A 26,393-nucleotide genomic window follows, 5' to 3' on the forward strand; every position below is an offset into this window, starting at 1 on the left:
TGTCCGCCACGTGGAAACTGAGCACTGGGGCCCAGAAAAGAAAGAAAGAAAAAAGTGATGGGGAGAAACGTCCCCAGAGCGCATTCTCTTTAAAAAATAAAAGCTCGCAGTCTTCCAGTACGAGGATGGGAGGCAGGAAAAGGAGCAGGGGGCGGGGGCGCAAAGGGGACTTTAAAAAATCAACACACCATTGCGAAGCTCCTCCTTGGACGCCCTTGATGAACTTTGCGAAGGAAGGAAATCACGGGGTGGGAGGGCAGCTGGTCATGTGAGGCGAGTCCAATAAAGGGGAATTTTGCTTTGCTTTTTCTTTCAATTTGGCTGAGAGACACTTCCCGCACCCGGCAGCTTTGCTAGACCCGGTTTAAGTGAATCAGGAGAAGCTGGGGGAGAAATGGCCTCACCCCCCTCCCCTTCCAGGCTCCTTTGGGGGGTCTTGCTCCTTGCACTGCTCTCTCTGGCTCAGGCAGGTGAGTGACCGTCCTTCCATCTTACTGTAACTCGCTCTACGTGGGGCTGCCCTTGAAGCTGACCCAGAAAGTCCAGCGGGTGCAGAATGCTGCAGCGAGTCTCCTTACGGGGTCCATGCTGGGGGATCACGTTCATCCTGTGCTATACCCAGTGGAGTACAGGGTCAGGTTTAAAGTGCTGGTTTGGACCTTTAAAGCCCTATGCAGCCTAGGACCCACGTACCTCTGGAACCGCCTCTCCTGGTATGCCCCGCGGAGGACCTTAAGGTGGGACGCGGGTGGGTTAAACCACAGAGCCTAGGGCTTGCCGATCAGAAGGTCGGCGGTTCGAATCCCCGCGACGGGGTGAGCTCCTGTTGCTCGGTCCCTGCTCCTGCCAACCTAGCAGTTCGAAAGCACGTCAAGTGCAAGTAGATAAATAGGTACCACTCCGGTGGGAAGGTAAACGGCGTTTCCGTGCGCTGCTCTGGTTCACCACATGCTGGCCACATGACCCGGAAGCTGTACGCCGGCTCCCTCGGCCAATAAAGTGAGATGAGCGTCGCAACCGCAGAGTCGGCCACGACTGGACCTAATGGTCAGGGTCCCTGTACCTTTTAGACTTCCCGGGCCCTAAGGAAGTCAGATTAGCCTCAACCAGGGCCAGGGCCTTTTCAACACTGGCTCCAGCCTGGTGGAACGCTCTGTCCCATGAGATTCTTTCCGCAGGGCCTGCAAGACAGAGCTGTTCTGCCTGGCCTTTGGCTTGGACTCAGTTTGACCCTTATGTTTCCCTCCCTTTATGTGATCTATAGTCTACTTTTAAAATGAGGCTGCATTTTAAATTGCATTTTAACCTGTATTTTAAATGGCTTTCCCCCCTTCTTCTTCTCCCCCCCCCCCATTATGTTTTTACTGCAATTTTTACTAGTGTTAGCTACCCTGAGCCCGGGGAGGGCGGGGTATAAATAAAATAGATTTTCAATTTTATTGTTCTGTATGGGACAATGACAATAAAGATATCGTATATCATCAGTCTGGAGGGGGTCCTAAATTTTGGGATGACACCACCCTGGATCCTAGTCAGGGGGCATGTTCTTATCTTCACCCCCTCCCCAGATCAAATCGCCTTCAAGGAGGCTATTTTGATTGCGAAAGACAGCCGGAGGAGGACAGGTCTTGTGACAGTTGATTCTATCAGTTAATTATTCACCATGTGAAGAAACCCTCCCTTTTCCTCTCTCCTAAATCCAACGCCAATCCATTTCACTGAGTTACCTGGAGAACAAGCTTTGGGAGAGAGTGGCGTGGAAGCGGTCAGCTGCAGGGCACCTGATTTTGCACGAAGAAGATCTCAGGTTTAATCCCAGAAGGTCAGCAATGTCTAGGCAACACGATGGCCATGTACATACGCAATAGACAATCTTTATAGAATTCCTTCAAACCATAACAGGTCCAAAATGAAATCTTGAGTTTCAAAGTCTCTGAAAATCTTTAAATGAAGCGAGGTACCAGACTTTGTACGATGAAAGACAAGCTGTGAAGCTTTGTGTATTCAGCAAATATGATGTCCAACACTGAACAGTGATTCCGGATATTGACTACTGTTTCGTAGAATTCTTCGTCAGCGTGGTGGGAGGATATAGAATTGCTTCATAAATCCATCTTATTTCGAATGAATGTATGTAAAGGAAAATATCCAGTGCTGTGGAACAGTGCTCATGTAATAATGTAGTCACTGCTCTGTTGTGTATGTACACGGTCATCGTGTTGCCTAGACATTGCTGACATTCTCTTTGCAACACAGGGGTTTGTTTGGTTACTTAATCCCAGAAGGGCCTGAAACTCTGGCGAGATGCTGCCAGTCAGTGTAGGAGACAGTACTGACCTAGATAGACCAGTGGTCTGATTTAGTACAAGGCAGCTTCCTCTAGTCCTATGCGTTGCCCTCCCTCTCCATGCCACATATAATTTTCCAAACCTTTGTCATACCCCTCCTTTGTTATCATTTTCCCTTTGCACTAACTAACCCCAAATACTTTTGCCTTTCCTTGCATGCCCCAGGCTCTTGATCATATGGAAGTTTAATAATAATAATAATAATAATAATAATAATAATAATAATAATAATACCCCACCCATCTGGTTGGGTTCCCCCAGCCACTCTGGGCAGCTTCCAACACACATAAAAACATAAGAAAACATTATTATTGTTGTCATTGCTACATTTGTTAGTTGCTTATGTATATTGTGGACGTGGGTGGCACTGTGGTCTAAACCACTGAGCCGCTTGGGCTTGCCGATCAGAAGGTCAGCGGTTCGAATCACCGTGACGGGGTGAGCTCCCGTTGTTCGGTCCCTGCTCCTGCTAACCTAGCAGTTTGAAAGTGCACCAGTGCAAGTAGATAAATAGGTACTGCTCCGGCGGGAAGGTAAACGGCGTTTCCGTGCGCTGCTCTGGATCACCAGAAGCAGCTTAGTCATGCTGGCCACATGACCCAGAAGCTGTCTGCGGACAAACGCCGGCTCCCTCGGCCTATAGAGCAAGATGAGTGCCACAACTCCAGAGTCGTCCGCGACTGGACCTAATGGTCAGGGGTCCCTTTACCTTTCTCTCTATATATACTCTCAAAGCAACTTTGAGGTTGGTTTCTAGGTCCCTGTTGCTTATTCAACACCAAACAGAAAGAGCTGTATTTGTTCCTGCACCTTGAAATAAAGACCGGGAGAGTGTCCCCTTCAAAATGCACAACAATTATCCCTCATCAAAAGCTCTTTTTTTTTGCACAATGTGCTGTAACTCATAAAGACTCCAGACTACACTTCTCAATAAGGCGCTTTGGATTTTTCACCCTATAATAAGTTTTGAGTCACCCTCAAGGAAGCATCCACATTGCATGCACACTTGAGCTTTCAAAAAACACCATGGCATCACATCCGACCCTACTAGGGCCAGTGTGGTGTAGAGCCAGTGTGGTGTAGTGGTTAAGAGTGGTGGACTCGTAATCTGGTGAACCGGGTTCGCTTCCCAGCTCCTCCACATTCAGCTGCTGGGTGACCTTGGGCCAGTCACACTTCTCTGAAGTCTCTCAGCCTCACTTACCTCACAGAGTGTTTATTGTGAGGGAGGAAGGGAAAGGAGAATGTTAGCCGCTTTGAGACTCCTTCAGGTAGTGATAAAGCGGGATATCAAATCCAAACTCTTTCTTTCTTTTCTCTTACTTGGGGGGTTAATTTTGGCATGAGCCACGGTCAGATATGCTCCCCTGGCCAGTAATTGCCAATATACACAGCCGTGAATGAGAAAATGGGGTGTGTGCAGCCATTATCTCAAAGGGAATGGTCTCTTGGCCATTGATGCAGAAGATGGGGGGTGTTCAAAAGCAGGGCTTTCCCCCCCAGCTGGAACTTGGCAAAACTGGGTTCTGGCACCTCTCAGGTGGGTGATTGCCATTACAGTGGTACCTCAGAAGTCGAACGGAATCTGTTCCAGAAGTCCGTTCGACTTCCAAAACTTTTGGAAACCGAGGCGCGGCTTCCGATTGGCTGCAGGAGGCTCCTGCAATCAATCGGAAGCTGCAGAAGTTATGTCAGTTGTTTGGGTTCCAAAGAACGTTCGCAAACTGGAACACTTGCTTCTGGGTTGTGGCTTTCAGGAGCCAAAATGGACGAGTACCAAGGCGTTCAGGATCCAAGGTACAACTGTACGTTTCTGAGCACAATTGAAAGTGCTGGTGCTGACCTTTAAAGCCTTAAACGGCCTTGGCCCAGTAGACCTGAAGGAGTGTCTCCACCTCCATTGTTCTTCCCGGACACTGAGGTCCAGCTCCGAGGGCCTTCTGGCGGTTCCCTCGCTACGAGAAGCAAAGTTACAGGGAACCAGGCAGAGGGCCTTCTCAGTAGTGGCACCCACCCTGTGGAACACCCTCCCACCAGATGTCAAAGAGAAAAACAACTACCAGACTTTTTGAAGACATCTAAAGGCAGCCTAATGTTTAATAGGTTATTGTATTTTAGTGTTTTGTTGGAAGCCGCCCAGAGTGGCTGGGTGGACCCAGCCAGATGGGTGGGGTATAAACAATAAATTATTATTAATATTAATATTATTATTATTATTATTATTAGAAAACAAGGGAGGCATTCATGGTGAGTTCCGCTAGCTCTTTTTCTAGAGAAATAGTACTGCTCAACAACATATTTTTGGATGCAGGGGCATATAAATTTCAGTTCCTCATTGTGGCCGAATGTGCAGATCTGTCTGTACAATCTTCCAACTCTATGATTCTGGGAACTACTAGTGAGCTGCTTTTAGTTGCCATATTCTGTCAGCCTTCTCCAGCCTGTTGCCCTTTGCCCTTTGGCCACAGCTCAGCAGCAGAACATCATGGAGAAGGTTCTCAGTTTGGTAGCTGGCATCCCCAGGTAGGATTGGGAGAGAAGAGACCACTGTCTGAAATCCAGTCAGTGTAGACAACACCAAGCAGTGATCTGATCTGGTTTAAGGAAGCATTCCTATTTTCCTAGATGTTTTGGGATCGAGTGAATTCCCCACTCAGCTCACCAGGTGACCTTGGGCAGACCATCTTGAGATCTTTGGAAGATAAAGGTTGTCTATAAATGTAATAAATAAATAAATAAATAAATAAATAAATAATAATTTATTTGTACCCCGCCCATCTGGCTGGGTTTCCCCAGCCACTCTGGGCGGCTTCCAACAAAGATGAAAGATACACTAAAATGTCACATATTAATAACTTCCCTGAACAGGGCTGCCTTCTGATGTCTTCTGAATGTCAGGTAGTTGTTTATCTCTTTGACATCTGGTGGGAGGGCGTTCCACAGGGCGGGTGCCACTACCAAGAAGGCCCTCTGCCTGGTTCCCTGTAGCCTCACTTCTCGCAATGAGGGAACCGCCAGAAGGCCCTCAGAGCTGGACCTCAGTGTCCAGGCAGAACGATGGAGGTGGAGACGCTCCTTCAGGTATACCGGACCGAGGCTGTTTAGGGCTTTAAAGGTCAGCACCAACACTTTGAATTGTGCTTGGAAACATACTGGGAGCCAATGTAGGTCTTTCAAGACCGTTGTTATGTGGTCTCGGCGGCCGCTCCCAGTCATCAGTCTAGCTGCCGCATTCTGGATTAGTTGTAGTTTCCGGGTCACCTTCAAAGGTAGCCCCACGTAGAGCGCATTGCAGTAGTCCAAGCGGGATACAGTGGTACCTCGGGTTAAGTACTTAATTCGTTCCGGAGGTCCGTTCATAACCTGAAACTGTTCTTCACCTGAAGCACCACTTTAGGTAATGGGGTCTCCTGCTGCCACCAGGCTGCCAGAGCACGATTTCTGTTCTCATCCTGAAGCAAAGTTCTTAACCTGAGGTAATATTTATGGGTTAGCGGAGTCTGTAACCTGAAGCGTCTGTAACCTGAGGTACCACTGTAACCAGAACTCAAAAAAAGAAGAAGAGTTTTTCTTCCATTGACCCATTTGGGCAAAAGGGACCCACAATCTTTTGAAGTGTAGGAATTTTCAAGGGTCAGGGGTCAGTCTTAATGGGATACTTTTCACCTTGGGACGCTTCAGATGGACTCTGGAAGGAGCAGCCTCTTGGCCTTCCAGAGACCTTGAGACTCTGCGTTTCTGCTTGCGAGGCAAATGCGGTCCTGCGTGTGCGTTTCGCAAACAGGAAACTGACGCTGTGCACTCTGCAGCTTTTGTGTCTTCTGTTTCACAGGAGCAAGACGCCGGAACGTTTGCTAGCGTGCTGCTTGATAGAGAAGCAGCGAAGCACAACCCCCCTTTTGGATATTCATCAGCCGCTTTCGGTTCCCCAAATGTGGTTTGACCGAGTGTTTGCTTCTTGTCAAATTCCCCCCCCAAAAATTGTTGCAGGGGAGGTCAGAGAGGTTTGGGTAGAATACAAGAACAAAAAACCAAACACCACACGCCGGCAAACATTTTTAACTACCGCAGGAATAAAACGAGCATATGCATCACAAACAGCAATTCCTCTTTCAAGCCATCTCCAACTAAGGCCGTGGAAACGCTATGCATTTAAAGTACATGGCTCCCCCCAAAGAATCCTAGGAACTGTTGTTTGTGAAGAGTGCTGGGAATCGTAGATTGGTGAGATCAGGGAAATGCCCATTTCCCAGAATTCTTTGGGAGAAGATTCAGAGACAATCCATGAAACTTTTAAACATTTCCGTGTAGTATAGCATAGTATCAAAGTAATTGTATTTTTAGAATATGGATAGATATTTTTTCAAAACGAGAGCAAGAGCATGCCTTCCTTGTGCCTAGTTTGTCTCAAACGTGACCTAATATAAATGAGATTACCCAGCGAAAACAAGCTCACACCTTTGGTTAAGTTTGCACACATACTTAAGGTACATATATAAGGGCTTGTTTATATTTTGGGAATGGTTCATAGAATCAGAGAATCGTAGAGTTGGAAGGGACCCTGAGTTTTTCCTGATGTTTAGTTGGATTCATCTTCTTAAGTCACTGCATTGTTTTATACTTTTGGGGTGCCCCATGATCATATTATTAAAAAGTAGGGCTCTATACTATGAATCAAGCACTGCTGGGAGTCATTTCCTTTTTCCCAGTGTATTTCTTATAAATTAAAAAAAATTAGAGTGGCACAAGCAATTTTTTGTTCTGAAAGTGTGGCCCAGAGAAAAAAAAGTTTGAGAACCACTGCTCTGGCAGGACAGCTGCGTTGGTCTGTTGTCCAAAAACAAGCAAAGAGTCTGGTGCATCTTTTGTTACGGTGTCCTCCTGAAGGAGCGTCTCCACCCCCATCGTTCAGCCCGGACACTGAGGTCCAGCTTCAATGGCCTTCTGGCGGTTCCCTCCCTGCGAGAAGTGAGGTTACAGGGAACCAGGCAGAGGTCCTTATTGGTAGTGGCACCCACCCTGTGGAATGCCCTCCCACCAGATGTCAAAGAGAACAACAACTACAGTGGTACCTTGGGTTACATACGCTTCAGGTTACAGACTCCTCTAACCCAGAAATAGTACCTCCTGCTTCAGGATGAGAACAGAAATCGTGCTCCAGCAGCACAGCAGCAGCAGGAGGCCCCATTAGCTAAAGTGGTGCTTCAGGTTAAGAACAGTTTCAGGTTAAGAACACATCTCCAGAACGAATTAAGTTCTTAACCTGAGGTACAATAATAATAATAATTTATTATATATACCCCGCCCATTTGGCTGGGTTTCCCCAGCCACTCTGTTCGGCTTCCAACAAAATATTAAAATACAATAGTCTATTAAACATTAAAAGCTTCCCTAAACAGGGCTGCCTTCAGATGTTTTCTAAAAGTCTGGTACAGTGGTACCTGTGTTCTCATCCTGAAGCAAAGTTCTTAACCCGAGATACTATTTCTGGGTTAGCGGAGCCTGTAACCTGAAGCGTCTGTAACCCGAGGTACAGTGGTGCCCGGCAAGACGAATGCCTCGCAAGACGGAAAACCCTCTAGACGAAAGGGTTTTCCGTTTTTGAGCTGCTTCGCAAAATGAATTTCCCTATGGGCTTGCTTCGCAAGACGAAAACGTCTTGCGAGTGTTCCGATTTTTTTCCGTCCCCCCCTTTTTCTAAGCCGCTAAGCCGCTAAGCCGCTAATAGCCTTTTAGCCGCTAATCCGCTAAGCCTTTAATAGCCGCTAAGCCTTTAATAGCCGCTAAACCGCTAATAGTGCTAAGCCGCTAAGCCGCTAATAGGGTTGCTTCACAAGACGAAAAAACCGCTAGATGAAGAGACTCGCGGAACAGATTAATTTCGTCTTGCGAGGCACCACTGTACCACTGTATTTCAACTATGGCTCCCATCAGCTGGCTGGTCCACAAATGCTTGTGCCGTAATAATAACCCTGTGTGCTGCCGGACTCCTGAGCATTCATTGAATAGCCGCAATTGCCTGCATTGGGCTGTCTAAATGCCAAGATGCATGTGATCGGTGACAGCCTGGCATTATGCAGAAGTGCACAACTTCAGGCGTCTTTTCGGTGTCTTCCCCTCCAGGCAGAAATTTCTGGCTGTTCCGCCAGCAGGTCCTGAAGCAGCGAGAGCAGCGCGCGATGCAGGAGGCGTATCTTCGCCTGAGACAGCTGCCTCGGTTCCTGGTCCCAGGGATGTGGGACGCTCCCCTCGAGAGCTTCATCCGCCAGCCCCTGGACCACTTCAACCGGCGGGAACAGCGCACCTACAACCAGGTACGAGATGCTCTATGATCTGGCAACATCAATGGCTCTTACTTGGGTTTATTATTTCAACTCATGTGCAGCCACTCGTTCTACGTGCCTTTTTTATAGTTTTGCTTTTCATCTTTTAGTTTTCTTTAAAAAATAATAATTTGATTTTCCAGATTAAAATTTTACATTCACATAACAACATAAAATATAAAAATGACATTCAAGAGAATCTCCTGGACTTCCCTTTCCCCCTTTGTGGGTCTTATTATTCGTCCTTTCCTTCTGCATCTTTTATAAGAATCCAAATTTTTGTATCTCCATTATATCCAAAGTTATATCATTACACTACAAGTGTTGTTCCAATCCCACTAACGATTTTAACTGTTTACAACGGTCCTTAAGATAAATTATAAATTTCCCCCATTTCTTAGAGTCAATGTGGTGTAGTGGTTAAGAGCGGTAGTCTCGTAATCTGGGGAACCGGGTTCGCGTCTCCGCTCCTCCACATGCAGCTGCTGGGTGACCTTGGGCCAGTCACACTTCTCTGAAGTCTCTCAGCCCCACTCACCTCACAGAGTGTTTGTTGTGGGGGAGGAAGGGAAAGGAGATTGTGAGCCGCTTTGAGACTCCTTAAAAGTGAGTGAAAGGCGGGATATCAAATCCAAACTCGTCTTCTTATTAAAGTTTTGGTCCTCCTGATTTCTGATTCTTCCGGTCATTTTTGCCATTTTGGCATAGTCCATCAACTTGATCTGCCATTCTTCTCTGGTAAGGACTTTATCTTCTTTCCATCTCTCGGCTAATAGCGTCCGCACATATACATAAATAGTCTTTTCTGCTCCCTTGGAATTTCGGCACCTAGAATTCCTAAAAGAAGAGCTTCAGGGTTTTTTTTTTTTAAAAAAGTTATTTTAAACATTTTTTCCAATTCATTATATATCATTTCCCAGAATGCTTTTACTACCTTACACATCCACCACATCATTTAATTTTCACCTGCTGTGATGATTGTTCCCTCTGTTTTATATACAGTGATACCTCGGGTTACATACGCTTCAGGTTACACACTCCACCAACCCAGAAATAGTGCTTCAGGTTAAGAACTTTGCTTCAGGATGAGAACAGAAATCGGGCTCCGGCGGCGCGGCAGCAGCAGGAGACCCCATTAGCTAAAGTGGTGCTTCAGGTTAAGAACAGTTTCAGGTTAAGAACGGACCTTCAGAACGAATTAAGTACTTAACCTGAGGTACCACTGTACATTATAAAAGTATTATCATCATCATCATCATTATTATGCTTTACATGTGCTGTCTGAATGTTGCCTTAAGGTTACCAGACGTCCCTGTTTCCCGGGGACAGTCCCCAGATTTACAAATCAGTCCCCATACGAAATCCATCGAAGTTGAAAAGTGTCCCCGGATTCATTGAAAAAAATCTGGTAACCTTACCTTAGAGAAGCCCACCACCTCTGTAGAGTCATGCTTTGGGGAGGGGGAGTCCCTTTCACTCGTAGTGATATTCCTTCTCTTCTTTACCTCCCTAAAACTCACAGCGATTCTGGATTAACCAGGACTTCTGGCTACGCCCTGACGGACCGGTCTTCCTCTTCATCGGGGGCGAGTCTGCCTTGTCGGTGTTTGATGTGCTGGCAGGTGGGTGTCAGGCAACACCTCAGTTGCGGAGATTGGGGAACAAGGTCTCTTACATAGTCATTCATTCATGGCATTTCAACCCCGCGTTCTTCTCCCAAGGTGGCATCCGTGGTTGTTATGTACTGAAGTTCTCACCCTGGGCCAGCAGGGGGATACTGTAGATAGTTCAGGTCCACATATGCAAATAAGGGATCGAAAGTGACGTTCAGTGATTGGATAGTTACAGAAAGTTGTTACAGTTACGTTGTACTGGAGCTCTATATAAGCAGGCTGGCTGAACCCTTCAGTTCAGTTCTGGCCTGGCCTCTGAATAAACAAGAGCTGTTTCAAGAATCGCTGTGTTGTCTGATGTGTTCACCCACAACTTAACACTGGCGACGAGGATGGGATCGATGGACATCAGAGCGGCCACTCTCTGAGCTGAGCTGAAACACTGAGTGAAATCACGGAGCAGGGTGAGAACTTCAGTACATAACAGTGGTTCTCTTCCTCCTCATTTAATCCCCTCTACAACCTTGTGAGGTAGACTGAGAGGCAGTGACTGGCCCAAGTGAGCTTCTTAGCTGAGCAGGGATTTGAACCCTGCACTCCCAGGTCCAGCCTGACACTCTAACCACTATGCCACACTGTTTTTTTGAGATGGGACTTGCTAGAGCTTCGCCTTCAACCGCATTTGCAGGGCCCAAGGCTCTGCCCTGGATTGACTGAAGGTGTACGGAGCAACCCTGAGGACGTACAAAGTTCCTGCACCAGTGCTAGGATGGTTTTGTTGTCACAAATTCCTGTGAATGGTGTCTGTTAAATTGTGGGTAGACATAGCAGATGACACAGCAATTTCTCCAAAGCAGCTCTTTATTTGTAAGCTGGAACAGAACTGAACAGCCAGTAGCTCAGCCGGCCTGCTCTTATATGCAGCCAGCTGTCAACATTGTAGCAACAACAACCCAGGGTTTCCCGCCTAAAGTAACTGACACGGACCTGAGTGAAAACTACATACGCAATACTCCTGGTGGCCAGGGTGAGAACTTCAATACATAACACCCCTCCCCACCGAGATAAGGTGTTAGTTACAATCGTAATGGTTTCCTTATATACAGCACTACACGTAATGGTTCAATTAGGCACAAAGCATATCGGTTACATTTCACATACTTCCATTGGACCAACAGTGTTACATGTCCAACAACATAGTACTTTAAATACGGTCTACTGGCCTTGTGGATTTCCTGGGCGGAGAGTTCAACAGCTTCTGAGGCCACGGCCTCCTCATTGGCTTTCTGCAGCGTGAGGTCTGGCTTGGCGAGGAGATGCCGTTGCAGACGGATGTCCCGGACCCCGCAGACAATTTGATCCATCAGGGCATCGTCTAAGTCTTGGAACTCGCAGTGCATTGCAGCCTGTTGCAGGGCGGTGATGTAGTTGTTGATTGACTCCCCCTCTGCCTGGTTCCGATGGTAGAACGCATGGCGGGCAGCAATCTTGGACGGCTTTGGGGCGTAGTGGTTGCGGAGCTTCTCTTGAATCGTGTCCCAAGGTGCTGCCTGGACTGCTAGAGGCACAACCGATGCTCGGGCCGTCGCAAACACTTCGGGGCCACAAAAATGTTGAGGAAGAGGCCCCGCTTCTGCTCTACAGACCCTCTTGTCAGCTCATTTGCTTGGAGGTAGCAGTCAAACTGAGCGAAGTAGGAGTCCCATGATTCAGAGGCTGGGGCAAACGGCGGTAGAGGCACAAGTGAAGCCGTGGTCCCGATGCCGACGTGGAGGCGATGGATGGAACACAGTGCTCTAGCCAGAACAGTCAGCTCTGAATTGGTTCTGCTCCATGATTTCGCTCAGTGTTTCAGCTCTGTGATTCAGCTTATCTCAGAGGGTGGCCACATCTGGCTGTGCTCTGTTGTCTATCGATCCCACCTTCGCCGCCAGTGTTAAGTTGTGGGCGAACATATCAGACGACACAGCGATTTCTCCAAAGCAGCTCTTTATTTGTAAGCTGGAACAGAACTGAACAGCAAACAGCTCAGCCGGCCTGCTTTTATAGGCAGCCGGCTGTCAACATTGTAGCAACAACAACCCAGGGTTTCCCGCCTAAAGTAACTGACACGGACCTGAGTGAAAACTACTTACACAATACTCCTGGTGGCCAGGGTGAGAACTTCAATACATAACAGTGTCCATGCGTCTTTTGTCAACGTTTAAGCTTTAATTCCCAGTTGCTGGCAATCGCTGGTATGCAAAGCGCTGCTGTTCTCCTGTCCAGCTTTCAGGCTGCATCCACAACATAATAAGAATAAATAATAATTTTACTATTTGTGCTCCGCTCATTTGACTGGGTTTTCCCAGCCACTCTGGGCGACCATATATTTAAAACACTATAAAACCACTTTTGGGACACGGGTGGTGCTGTGGGTTAAACCACAGAGCCTAGGGCTTGCCGATCGAAAGGTCGGCGGTTCGAATCCCCGCGGCGGGGTGCGCTCCCGCTGCTCGGTCCCAGCGCCTGCCAACCTAGCAGTTCGAAAGCACCCCCGGGTGCAAGTAGATAAATAGGTACCGCTTACCAGCGGGAAGGTAAACGGCGTTCCGTGTGCTGCGCTGGCTCGCCAGATGCAGCTTGTCACGCTGGCCACGTGACCCGGAAGTGTCTCCGGACAGCGCTGGCCCCCGGCCTCTTGAGTGAGATGGGCGCACAAACCCCAGAGTCTGTCAAGACTGGCCCGTTCGGGCAGGGGTACCTTTACCTTAAAACCACTTTTAACAATTATGGTTCCCCCCCCAAAAAAAAAACCACTCTGGGGGCTGTCGTCTGTTAAAGGTGCTGAGAGTTGCCAGGAGAACTACAATTCCCAGCTCTTCCCTATGAAGAAAGTTGAAATGTTAAACCACTCTGAGAATTGTAGCTCCGGGAAGGGAATAGGGGTCTCCTATCCTCTGTAGTCTCCGAACCTGAAGGTCCCCATCTACACAATACATTTAAAGCACTATCAAATCACTTTCAACCAGAGTTTCCCAAACTCGGGTCTCCAGCTGTTTCTTGACTACAACTCCCATCAGCCCATAGTCAGCAGCACCAGCGGTCAGGGATGATGGGAATTGTAGTCCAAAAACGGCTGGAAACCAAAGTTTGGGGAAACCCTGCTTTAAACATGCAGGCCTTCTCCCAGAGAATCCTGGGAACTGTAGTTTGTTAAGGGTGCTTAGACTTCTTAGGAGGCCTGCTATTCCCCTTCCAGGGTTACAATTCCCAGAGTGGTTTCCCAGTCAGTCCTTCTTCCTAGGGAACTCTGTGAATTATAGCTCTGTGAGGGCAGCAGGCAGGATCTCCTAGTCCTCTTAACGAACTACAGCTCCCAGAATTCTTTGCAGGAAGCCACAACTGCTTAAAGTGGTATCGCCGCGCTTTAAACGTATGGTGTGAAGGTGGCCAGAGTGAGACCTATCCCCTGTTTCTCTTTCCGGTTTTAGGACACCACGTAGAGCTGGCCCAGAAGTACGGAGCTCTGGTGGTGGCCCTCGAACACCGTTTCTATGGGGCCAGCATCAATCCCGATGGGCTGCAGGATCACAACCTTCAGTTCTTGTCCAGCCAGCAAGCGTGAGTTGGCACCTGTGACTCGTATTGCAAACCCTGCATGCATTTCCATAACACCGTAACATTTTCTTTAAATATTTTACAAAACGCTTCCATTCCTCCAAAAACGTTTCCTTCATTTTTAATCTCTAATTTTGGCTTGCTCTGTCATTTTTATAAGCCTTTGGCATCTTTTTGTTGGCATCTTGCCTCCTTCCCATTTTTGAGCGTATATCGTTCTTGCCGCTGTTGTGGCATGCATAAATAAGTTGTCTTAAGTCGATCGCATCTGGTTGCAAAGTTCTGCCGTCTCCTTTTGCAGCTTGTCTGACCTGGCCTCCTTCCACCACTTCGTCACCCAGAAATTCAACCTGACGTCCAACAACACCTGGATTTGCTTCGGAGGCTCCTATCCTGGCTCGCTGTCTGCCTGGTTCAGACTCAAGGTGGGACCACAAGATCTCCAGTAGGGGCCAATAGGAACAGGACAGTGTCAGAATTACTTATAAGCTAAACAAACTATAGCTTAGGGCTCCACTTTCTTGGGGCCCCCCAAAAATTAAAGGGAAAAAAACACCTGGATGTACATTTCCAGAATAGAAGATAAAAAACAAATAAAATAAAACCTACATACAGCAACAGTGTTTTGTGTTGTATAGGCTCCTAGGATGTAAGTCATGGGCCCTGCCTGCTAGCCTGATCCCTAAAATATCACTGGTTTGCTCATTTCTATATATAGGGTGCCTACATTCTGTATGGGCTGGTTGCATGAGTAAACAAACAAACCCCTGTGTTGCAAAATATGAGTCAGCAATATTAAAAGCAACACGATGGCCAGAAACAATAACAATGTGAAAAACTTTATGGAATAATTCAGAACATCAAAACTAACAAACGGAAGTCTCTGAAAGTCCTTAAATGAATTACAGTGCCAGACTTTACCCGACGGAGAGCAAGCTGTGAATTTTGTTGTTGTTGTTTAGTCATGTCCGACTCTTCGTGACCCCATGGACCAGAGCACGCCAGGCACTCCTGTCTTCTACCGCCTCCCGCAGTTTGGTCAAACTCATGCCGGTAGCTTCGAGAACACTGTCCAACCATCTCGTCCTCTGTCGTCCCCTTCTCCTTGTGCCCTCCATCTTTCCCAGCATCAGGGTCTTTTCCAGGGAGTCTTCTCTTCTCATGAGTTGGCCAAAATATTGGAGCCTCAGCTTCAGGATCTGTCCTTCCAGTGAGCGCTCAGGGCTGATTTCCTTAAGAATGGATAGGTTTGATCTTCTTGCAGTCCATGGGACTCTCAAGTGTCTCCTCCAGCACCATAATTCAAAAGCATCCATTCTTCGGCGATCAGCCTTCTTTATGGTCAAGCTCTCACTTGTATGGACATCACTACTGGGAAAACCATAGCTTTAACTATACAGACCTTATAAGGACCTTATAAGCTGTGAATTAAATACTCTGGAACAGTGCTCATGCGATCTATTCGACGAAAGATTGGTTAATGAAGAAATTACATATCTTTCTACTTACGAGTGTTGAACTAATTGGCTGATGAAGAATTCAACAAAACAGTAGTTGTTATCTGGAAACACTGTTCAGCAGAGTTCAGAGTTGGACATCAGAATTGGACATTTGCTGATTATACAAAGCTTCACAGCTTGCTCTCCATCTTCCGTGAACACAGTCTCAAAAGTGAGTCCGTAAGTGACTACAGAGGCCAATTCTGGATCCACACTTCCAGTTTTTTTCTCTCTCTCTCTCTGTTCCAGTTTCCCCACCTGGTCTTTGCTGCTGTTGCTTCTTCTGCCCCCGTCAGAGCCCAGCTGGATTTCACAGGCTACCTTATGGTGAGTTCTTGGCGAAGAAACCAGGTGGTCTTTTTGAGTTTGGGGATGGCCCTCAGAGCTCCTTGAGGCCCTCTCAAATGATGACCACACTGGTACCGAATACCAAGAAAACTAGTGTTAATACGCCCAGGAACCTCACCAAAATGCTGGAGAGGGGTGCACCTCCACAGGCACATACCTCCACATGTGGTGGGAGTGCCCCAAAATCCAACTATTCAACTATCCAACAACCATACGAGAAATATGTAAAATAACCAACCAAGTATTAGAAATCACCCCAGAATTGGCCTTACTAAACATCTTCCAAGACAATAATGCCCACTTACACCACAAAGAACTCATAACCCACCTACTTTCAGCAGCCAGAAACATCATAACCAGACACTGGAGAGACATGTCAGGAGTAAGCATGGACCAATGGTACCAAATAGTATGGGAAACAGCCCTACTAGAAAAATTAACCAATAAACTGAAACTGACGCGGGGACAAATAGAAGAAGACGCCTTCACCCCAGTATGGCTCCCATTTATCACACACACAGCCCAACAGGACATTGACAATAATCCACCAACAGCATACAAATCAATATGGCTAACCTGACCCAAAACACCCACCCACCCACCCCACTCACACATGAAAACAAAGACCGCCGCCGCCAACCACAAATGAACAACCACACCCCAGGCCAACCCCAACCTCTCTCACCACCAAAGGAACACAAATGAACAGCAGAGAACCTGCACAAGCAACGCTGACACCAAACCACCACATTTATTAAATAAAATAGAAACATCGCCACCTGACCCCACCCCCACTCATCTCCCCCCCCGCCACCTCTTTCCCCCTATTCTTCCTACTGTGTCAACAAATGAAACTGATTTGTTAAAATGTTACATGGGGGGGGGGGGATATGAGAGAAAGTCATTGCACACAGTTTTGTAAATTAAGAAAATCTTTAATACAAATACATTAAAAAAATAATACTGATGACCACACGATGGCCAAAAGTTTGCCCGTGGTTGAACTCAGCCTCGGTCAACCGGAAGGGCCTCCAGATATTTGGACTACAACTCCCATCAGTGCTGGCGGGGGCTGATGGGAGTTGTAGTCCAAATATCGCCAGTTTGACTCGAAAGGAAATTATTCCTCCTCCCCCCAAATAGTGAAGAAGAAAAAGCTGGAATTAATAGCACAGTGTGAATCATCACATTCGAATGTAATGTTCCCATCATGCCTGAAACCCCATGTGACTTAACAACTTCGTCCTTATCCCCCCCTCACCTATCTCTCTTTGACTTCTTCCTCTCCAGGTTGTTGCCGCAAGTCTGTCCAATCCAGTGGTCGGTGGTTCCAAAGAGGTGGGGTTTTTAATATTTTCCCAAATGACTCGTTTTTTGGCCGTGTGGCAAAGTGCAACCGTTAAAAGTGGTTCTGTAACGCTTTAAATGCATAGTGCGGACGCATCCCTGCTTTTTGCCGCCTGTCGTGTGCTCCCCTTATGTTTCCTTTTTTAAAAAAGAATTATTTATTTGATTTCAGAAAAAATAAACGAAGAATAATATTAATATTAATAATTAATAAAAGTTTATTTGTATCCCGCCCGCCCTGGCAGAGACTGGGCTCAGGGTGGCTAACATCAGATATATAACATTGGTATAAAATCAAACAATAATTAAATTACCTCCTAAAAACAAGTCAGGATCAAATAATAACAAAGTCGATTAAAAATCCACATAATGAGATTGCTCTGAATCTTAAGGCTTTCCCCCATCCCCTCCAGTTGTCAATATTTACAACTGCATATCAGTCCATTATCCACATTTTTTATCCATCTAAATTGTCCATAGTTTTTTTTACAAGTGCGATTAAAATCATGCCAATGTTTTCATCTGCTTACAATGGTCTCCTAAGTAAATTACAAAATTACCCCATTCTTTTTTTCGAAGTTCCTGTCCTCACCTTCCTTTTTGCTTGCCTCGCAGTGCATGGAGGCTGTGGCTGACGGCTTCTCTGCTGTGGACGCCCTGGTGCAAGATGGAGCCTGGGCCAAGCTGGCAAAGGACTTCCGCTCCTGCCAGGAGTTGGAGGGCTCCGGCGACTGCGTGGAGCTGGTATCCAACCTGGCTGACATCTTCATGTTGGCTGTGCAGTACAACAACGAATACATGGAGTGGAGCACCATCGCCAACTTTTGTCGTGTCATGACCAACAACAAGACTGGCTCTGCCTACCGGAGACTTATGGCTGCCAACAACGTAAGCCTGCGTCTCGGTGGGCAGGAGACCTTTCTAGGGACCGGACTGAGGAGCTGTGTCAATCCTTTTCCTTTGTTTAGAACGAGAGAATGACTGGGCTGCAACTCCAGTGTGGTGTCGTGGTTAAGAGCGGTAGTCTCGTAATCTGGTGAACCGGGTTCGCTTCCCCACTCCTCCGCATGCAGCTGCTGGGTGACCTTGGGCCAGTCACACTTCTTTGAAGTCTCTCAGCCCCACTCATCTCACAGAGTGTTTGTTGTGGGGGAGGAAGGGAAAGGAGAATGTTAGCCACTTTGAGACTCCTTCAGGGAGTGATAAAGCGGGATATCAAATCCAAACACCTTCTTCTTCCTCCGCAAATGAATCCAGATTTCATTGCATGGGCAGAGAAAGCTGAAAGCAACATTGCGGGTGCAGTCTAATACCCATTTACCTGAGAGCCAGTGGGGCTTAACTTTTGAGTGGACTTTTGAGTGGCACTTCCCCACAGCTGACTAAGTCCCCTCCTCTCCAGGATTCCCCCCTCCCAAGCAAGCAGAGACTGCGTCTACAAGTCACCAATCTCTCCTCCACCCTTTTCAGAGCCAGTGTGGTGTAGTGGTTAAGAGCGATGGACTCGTAATCTGGTGAACCGGGTTCGCGTCTCCGCTCCTCCACATGCAGCTGCTGGGTGACCTTGGGCCAGTCACACTTCTTTGAAGTCTCTCAGCCCCACTCATCTCACAGAGTGTTTGTTGTGGGGGAGGAAGGGAAAGGAGAATGTGAGCCACTTTGAGACTCCTTAAAGGGAGTGAAAGGCGGGATATCAAATCCAAACTCTTCCTCTCTCAGTATTATTTATTATTAGTATTACTATCTGGACTCGCACCTCGGCAGCTGTTTTGTGCAGGCACCCACGGCATGTTTATCGCGATATGAGCGTATTTTAAACAACAACAACAACAAAAGGACTTTATTTTATTTCATAAAGTTTATATAAACTTGATTATAGTGGGGGGGGGGGAATCTAAAAGCAGTTTACAAAAAAGAATAGAATACAGCCATAGCTCAGGTTACAGCCACTTCAGGTTGCGTTTTTTTCAGGTTGTGGACCGCTGAAACCTGGAAGTACCAGAACGGGTTACTGCTGGGTTTCGGCGGTCACGCATGCGCAGAAGTGCCTAATCACAACCCGTGCAAACGCGCAGACGCGGGTTGTGAACGCTGCGGGTTCCGAACGTACATCCTGCACGGATCACGTTCGCAACCCGAGCGCCAACTGTAAAAGAAATGTCTCCCCAAAACGTGCCAGAAAGTACCGTATTTTTTGCTCTATGAGATTCACTTTTCCCCTCCTAAAAAGTAGGGGAAATGTGTGCGCGTCTTATGGAGTGAATGCAGGCTGCGCAACTATCCCAGAAGCCAGAACAGCAAGAGGGATTGTTGCTTTCACTGCGCAGCGATCCCTCTTGCTGTTCTGGCTTCTGGGATTCAGAATATTTTTTTTCTTGTTTTCCTCCTCCAAAAACTAGGTGCGTCTTGTGGTCTGGTGTGTCTTATAGAGCGAAAAATACAGTAAATGATAGGCTCAGAGCAAAACACATGTGTCTGGATAGGCTTGCCTAACCAAACAAACCAACAAAATGTTTTTAGTAGGCGCCAAAAAGAGTACAATGAAAGATACCTGACTGATTTCACGATGCAGGGAGTTCCAAAGTGTGTAAAAGTTGCTGGGAGTTGCCAGGAGAACCCCTATTCCCCTCACAGAGCTACAATTCCCTAGCTCTTTCCTGTGAAGAGAGATTGACCGTGAAACCACTCTGGAATTAATAATGATGATGATAATAATAATAATAACAACTGAATCGCTATATCACAAGGTACCGTGCAAAAATATTATAAAAAACATTAAACAATTTAAAAAGGAATAGATAGATTAAAAATAACCCAGATGGAGACCCCTAGCATAGCTGGAAAAGCTTTCCAGGCCAAAAATGTCTTCAGTTGTTTCCTGTTGTGCCATCGCTGACCATTAGCTGAGCTGGGAGTCCTGGACTTGCAGCGGCGTCTGAAAGGCACTTCCTTGGCCACCTCTGGGTCTGTGCAACAGCCGTTCTGGGACTGAAACTCCTCTTATTTTCTTATATATTTATTGTATAGGTGTGGTTCACCTTTACATTGGTTCATCACCCAAAGAAGATGGGTGATACAAAAACAGTAGTTGCTCCATAGACAGTAAAACCATGATCCAATCCACCTGAATTCCTTATTAAACAGAATAAAATGCAATCCTAAAATAAAATGTGCAGATTTAGATCTCAAGAGTCCCCTTTGCAATTGACTTCCTAGCTTCCACCTTATACCGTCTTTTTCGCCCCATAGAACGCACCGGCCCATAGGACGCATCAAGTTTTTTTGGGGGGAAATAAAGGAAAAAATGTTTATTTCCCCCCCCCGGCGCTTGTGGGGCCGGCAGCGGGGAGAAGCGCTCTTCTCCCCGCCGCCCGCCTTCAGATCAGGTCCGGGGACAGCGGGGAGATGCGCTGCGCCTCCCAGCTGTCCCCGGAGCTTGCGGGGCAGGCAGCGGGGAGAAGCGCTCTTCTCCCCGCCGCCCGCCTTCAGATCAGGTCCAGGGACAGCGGGGAGATGCGCTGCGCCTCCCAGCTGTCCCCGGAGCTTGCGGGGAGACGCGCTGCGCCTCCCAGCTGTCCCCAGAGCTTGCGGGGCAGGCAGCGGGGAGAAGCGCTCTTCTCCCCGCTGCCTGCCTTCAGATCAGGTCCGGGGACAGCGGGGAGATGCGCTGTGCCTCCCAGCTGTCCCCGGAGCTTACGGGGCTGGCGGCGGGGTCTCCCCGCCGTCAGCCTCCAAACCACTTAGGGAGACAGCGGGATGGCAGCGTTCCGCCTCCCTCTGTCCCCCGACCTTGTGGGGCTGGCGCTGGGGCTCTTCTGAAGCCTGGAGAGTGAGATGGGTCGGTGCGCACAGACCCCCTCGCTCTCCAGGCTTCAGGGAAAGCCTGCATTCGCCCCATAGGACACACACACATTTCCCCTCCATTTTTGGAGGGGAAAAAGTGCGTCCTATAGGGCGAAAAATACGGTAAGTCACGGAGTCATCATTCAGCAGCCAGTTCACCCTCTGGTTAGATTTGTTACCTTCGTGAAAAGGGGTTTTGTGAATCGGTTTCTTGGGTCCGTATATAGTGGACGTTGTAGCAAGTGACGGCAAACGTCCTCTACGTATGGTTGCCCACACAGGCTGAGTCTCTCTTCAAAAAGTATTCCATTGTATCGCCCACCCAGGGCCGGATTTAGGTTTGATGAGGCCCTCAGCTACTGAAGGCAATGAGGCCATTTATATGTCCAGCTGTCCTTTGTCAACAACAAATTGTTGCTGTTTTTGTGTTGAATATATGCTACAATGGACGATTCAGTTGCAAATGTGATCTGTGCGGGATGCACGTTCGCAACCCACAGCGGCGCGTCTGCGCACATGCAGGTTGCAATTTGGTGCTTCTGCGCATGTGCAACTGCCAAAACCCGGAAGTAACCCGTTCCGGTACTTCCGGGTTATGGCGGGCCTGTAACCCAAAAAAAACACAACCAGAAGTGTCTGTAACCCGAGGTTTGACTGTATATGGTAATTTATGGACCTAATAGGTATCTAAAGCCATTTGCACATAACAAATAGGAGCCTACACAACACAAAACGCTGTTGCTGTGGGTAGGTTTTATTTTATTTGTTTTTTATCTTATATTTTGGAAATGTATGTCCATGGTTTTTTTTCCTTTAACTTTTTTGGGGGGCCCCAAGAGAGTGGGGCCCTAAGCTATAGCTTGTTTAGCTTATATATAAATTGGGCATTGCGCCCACCTCTCTTCTTTTTGAAAGGTGTATTTGGACGGCATGAACATGACGTGCACACAGAACAATCACACAGAGGCCCTGAAGGAGCTGCGCAGCACATCCATCTCCACGACAGGCGTGGGCATCAGGCAATGGTACTTCCAGACATGTACAGAGTTCGGATACTGTAAGTGAGAGTTAACATTTTGCCCTCTGCTCTCCGCCTCCTCTTCCTCCTCCACATATTATTATTATTGTTGTTGTTATTATTATTCACCCTAAGGTCCTGGGGTGGATTATTTGTGTTGGTGAGGAGTTGAGAGTTTGTTTGTCTCAAATCAGACCTAATCTAAATGAGATTGCCTGGCAAAAAAGCGAGCTCACGCCTCTCATTGAACTTGCATACATACTTAAGGTACATAGGTAAGAGGCTCGTTTATAATTATATTTTGGGAATCCCTCACATTCTTGTGTATCTGCACTGCTTTGTTCTGGCTGCCCCACGATCATATTATAAAGTAGTTGTTCTCTGTGCTACAAAGCAAGCACGTTTGGGAGCTGTTTCTTTTTGTTTCCCAACGTATCGAGAAAAGATTTGGTGTGGTGCAAGCAAATTAATCTGAAATTGTGACCCAGAGGGAAAAGGTTTGAGAACCACTGACTTGGGGGCTGCCCCAGAGAAGGCCCTGTCCTGGACCTCCACCCCTGAGCTTCTGAGTCCAACCAAGTGTGGGATTTCTTGTTTGCATTGTTCCCCGTGAATTAAGGTGGCCTCAGCCTTACCTTTGTGCTTTATTTCTCTCACTCTAGACCAAACCTGTGACGATCCTGCCTGCCTTTTCTCCCGCTTCATGAACCTGACGACTGAGCTTGATACCTGCCGAGAGGTCTTTGGCATCCCCTCTCAGGCTGTCCAGGAGGCTGTGTCCTTCACCAACGACTACTATGGGGCCGATCGCCCCAAAGCCAGCCGTGTCCTCTTCGTGAACGGTATGGAGGGTGGGGAGATGTGGGGCCCTCCCAGACACCAGTGTGCAGCGCATAGTTGCGAGAGAGGGAGAGACCCCCAACTTGAAGCCTATGGAGAGCTCCGTTTTGTCAAACCAAATACAGTCATACCTCGGGTTGAAGTTGCTTCAGGTTGAGCGCTTTCGGGTTGCGCTCTGCAGCGACCTGGAAGTAACGGAATCGGTTACTTCCGGGTTTCGCTGCTTGCACATGCGCAGGTGGTCAAAATGACGTCATGCGCAGAAGCGGCAAATCACGGCACATGCAGACGCAGGTTGTGTTTGCTTCGGGATGCGAACGGGGCTCTGGAGCGGATCCTGTTCGTATACAGAGGTACCACTGTATTTATGTGGCTGGTTGTGATTGCTTGTTAGCGAGGAGAAAAGCGCTCTACACATGCTCAGAGGCAGATTTCCCCCTTCACTGTGAGGGGTGTGTAGGGTTTCTCACCGTTTGTCTGTGGAACGGACTCTTTAACCAGGCTGATTGGCATCCAGTACCTTTTTAAAATGTGTAGTGGAAAGGGGGGTATTGGGATGTTTTTGTTTTTATTATGAATTTTCTATTTTTTTATATTGCGATTTTATTGCTGAAAACAACAACAACAGACTCCCTCAGGAGGTGATGAACTCTTCTTTCTTGGAGGTTTTTAAGGAGAGGTTGGGTGGTCATTTGTCATGCATGATGTTCATATATGATTTATGATCATGTATGTTGAGATTCTTGCATCACAGGAGGTTGGACCCTCTACAATCCTATGATTCCATTTCTCCTCCTCCACTTCTGTGAGTTCCATTTTTGCACGGACAGAACAAGAGATAATAACAACGCAATTCCATTTCAAAATCTAAGCCAAGGGGGGGGGGTGTCATCTGAGGCGGATATACGAATAAACCCATTGGGTTGCGCCCAACTAAGTTTTACTCACAGTAGCCCCATTGAAATAAAAGGACCTAATTGAGTCATGTTCATAAATTTCAATAGGTCTACTCTGAGTAGAGCCACAACACATTTTCCAGCGAGCTCATAGGAGCAGCATAGATTCCCCCATCCTGGCATCAGAAGTTAGCTTCTGAGATCTGCCTCTCCCATTGGATCACACTTGCGAATCAGATTACTTTCTCTCCTCCTCGGTGATTGATCACTGCTTTCTCTCCCCAGGTGACATTGATCCTTGGCACGCACTGAGTGTCCTCAAGAACCAGTCCCGCTCCGAACGGGCCATTTTAATCAATGGCACATCCCACTGCGCTGACATGAGGACACCCAGCCCTCGGGACCCACTGCCCCTTGTCCATGCCAAAGAGGTGAGAGCGGCCGGGAGATTCTCACTTGAATGTTCTGGGGATAGGGGGTGGCATGGGGGAAAATAATAGCTTGGAATCTACAACCTTTTTCAGGAAGTTCCACTTCCTCTAACCTGTTTGGTCTCAGGCTGGAGACAATGTAGGGAAGAATTAGAGTGCAGAACCCTTTTAGGAAAGTTCTGTTTCCTCCTATGAAGATATAATAATAATAATAATAATAATAATAATAATAATAATAATAATTTGTTATTTATACCCAGCCCATCTGGCTGGGTTTCCGCAGCCACTCTGGGCGGCTTCCAACCAAATATTAAAAACAATACATCGTCAGATGTTAAAAACGTCCCTAAACAGGGCTGCCTTCAGTTGTCTTTTAAAAGTAAAATAGTTGTTTATTGCCTTGACATCTGGTGGGAGGGCATTCCACAGGGTGGGCACCACTGCCGAGAAGGCCCTCTGCCTGGTTCCCTGTAACCTTACTTCTCGCAGTGAGGGAACCACCAGAAGGCCCTCGGTGCTGGACCTCCGTGTCCGGGTAGAACAATGGGGGTGGAGACACTCCTTCAGGTATACTGGGCCGAGGCCGTTTAGGGCTTTAAAGGTCAGCACCAACACTTTGAATTGTGCTCGGAAACGTACTGGGAGCCAATGAAGATCTTTCAAGACCGGTGTTATATGGTCTCGGCAGCCACTCCCAGTCACCAGTCTAGCTGCCGCATTCTGCATTAGTTGTAGTTTCCGAGTCACCTTCAAAGGTAGCCCCACGTAGAGCGCATGGCAGTAGTCCAAGCGGGAGATAACCAGAGCATGCACCACTCTGGCAAGACAGTCTGCGGTCAGGTAGGGTCTCAGCCTGCGTACCAGATGGAGCTGGCAGACATCTGCCCTGGACACAGATTAGCCTCTTGGTCTATGAACCTTGTAGTGGGGTAGGAGAGTTAAATATAATGCCAATATATTTTACATCAGGCAACCAATGCGCCCCTTAAGTTTCAGATAATACAAGTCTAAAAAGCCCCAGGCACAAATTTTCATGGCCCTCTAGCAGCTGTGGTGGCTCATGTACCGGAAACAATATATTTATTGTTAACTCTGGAAATGTACACTCGATTCTGACCCTCCTGATTTATATTTTGCTCCCCAAAAATGTCTGCTTGTTAGGGTCTTGTTTTAAATGTTTTTGTTTTTAATTATTGTGCAAAGTACCCTGAGATGGTGGTTTAGGAGGTGGTTAATAAATCAACGGCAGTAATAAAAATGAAAACAATTGTTCCTGAATTAGGAGCATAGCCTATAAATCAGGATTCTAGTTAGGCGCCTGGCCAACCTTGGCTTTATTTTCTCTCCCTCCCCACTCCCTCCCTACAGCAAATCTCCTTGCAGGTTGATGAGTGGCTGAAGTTAGCGAGAAAGATAAATCAAGGCAGCTGAGGGGCCAGATGAGAAGATGCTTCGCCAGCCCAAACCGCCTACGCCTCTCCTTGCAGAAAGACTGCTTGCTCCTGCCTAGTCTTACGAGACTCACAAAACATCTTTGCATCACCTGGGAAATAACTATGCGGCACAAATGACTGTCGTTGTTTTTTTTAAAAAAAGCTTCAATTTCCAAATACAGATTTATTTATTTTTAATACCCTTGATTCTTCACTGTTGTTGATATGACGACGATGATCTGTCGATGGAGCTGGATTTTGTAGCGGGTGGAAGATGGAGTGTCAATAAGGATGCCAATATATTTTTTCTTTTACTGGTTTTTGCTCCTTTGCTGTCTGGCTTGTGGGATGGCGAAGCTTTTCCCATCGCTGTATCTCCGTGGAAAGAGAAAAATGTCTGTTTCGTTTCTGTGCGGCAGACTGTGGGTTAAAGGCTGTTTGTCCCAGGGGCATGGGAGAAAGTTTGCGACGAAAGGTAGAAAACCGGGAGCTGTAAAACCCTCCCTGGAGGTCTGCTGGAATCTGCTTCCCAAAGCAATAGAAAACGTCTTTTCTAAGCAGAGTTTAATAGAACCTAATCATAACTTGGTATGGGGATGCGGGTGGTGCTGTGGTCTAAACCACAGAGCCTAGGACTTGCCGATAAGAAGGTTGGCGGTTCAAATCCCCGCAACGGGGTGAGCTTCCGTTGCTCGGTCCCTGCTCCTGCCAACCTAGCAGTTCGAAAGCACCTCAAAGCGCAAGTAGATAAATAGGTACCGCTCTGGCGGGAAGGTAAATGGCGTTTCCGTGCGCTGCTCTGGTTCGCCAGAAGCGGCTTAGTCATGCTGGCCACATGACACGGAAGCTGTACG

The 26,393-nt window shown here is 47.4% G+C and overlaps 1 protein-coding gene across 1 annotated transcript; it reads left to right on the plus strand.

The window, feature by feature from the left end:
* Positions 1-280: 280 nt before the first annotated feature.
* On the plus strand, positions 281-25,737 carry PRSS16 (serine protease 16). Its single transcript, XM_082231173.1, has 12 exons — positions 281-470; positions 8,472-8,662; positions 10,194-10,293; positions 13,758-13,887; positions 14,186-14,309; positions 15,633-15,710; positions 17,022-17,069; positions 17,694-17,966; positions 21,837-21,978; positions 22,602-22,781; positions 23,961-24,106; positions 25,475-25,737. Exons 1-12 carry the CDS (start codon positions 395-397, stop codon positions 25,535-25,537), a joined length of 1,551 nt encoding a protein of 516 aa, XP_082087299.1. The 5' UTR covers positions 281-394; the 3' UTR covers positions 25,538-25,737.
* The last annotated feature ends 656 nt before the right edge of the window (positions 25,738-26,393 follow it).

The sequence above is a fragment of the Podarcis vaucheri genome (assembly GCF_965113315.1).
Source record: "Podarcis vaucheri genome assembly, chromosome: 7".
NCBI lineage: Eukaryota > Metazoa > Chordata > Lepidosauria > Squamata > Lacertidae > Podarcis > Podarcis vaucheri.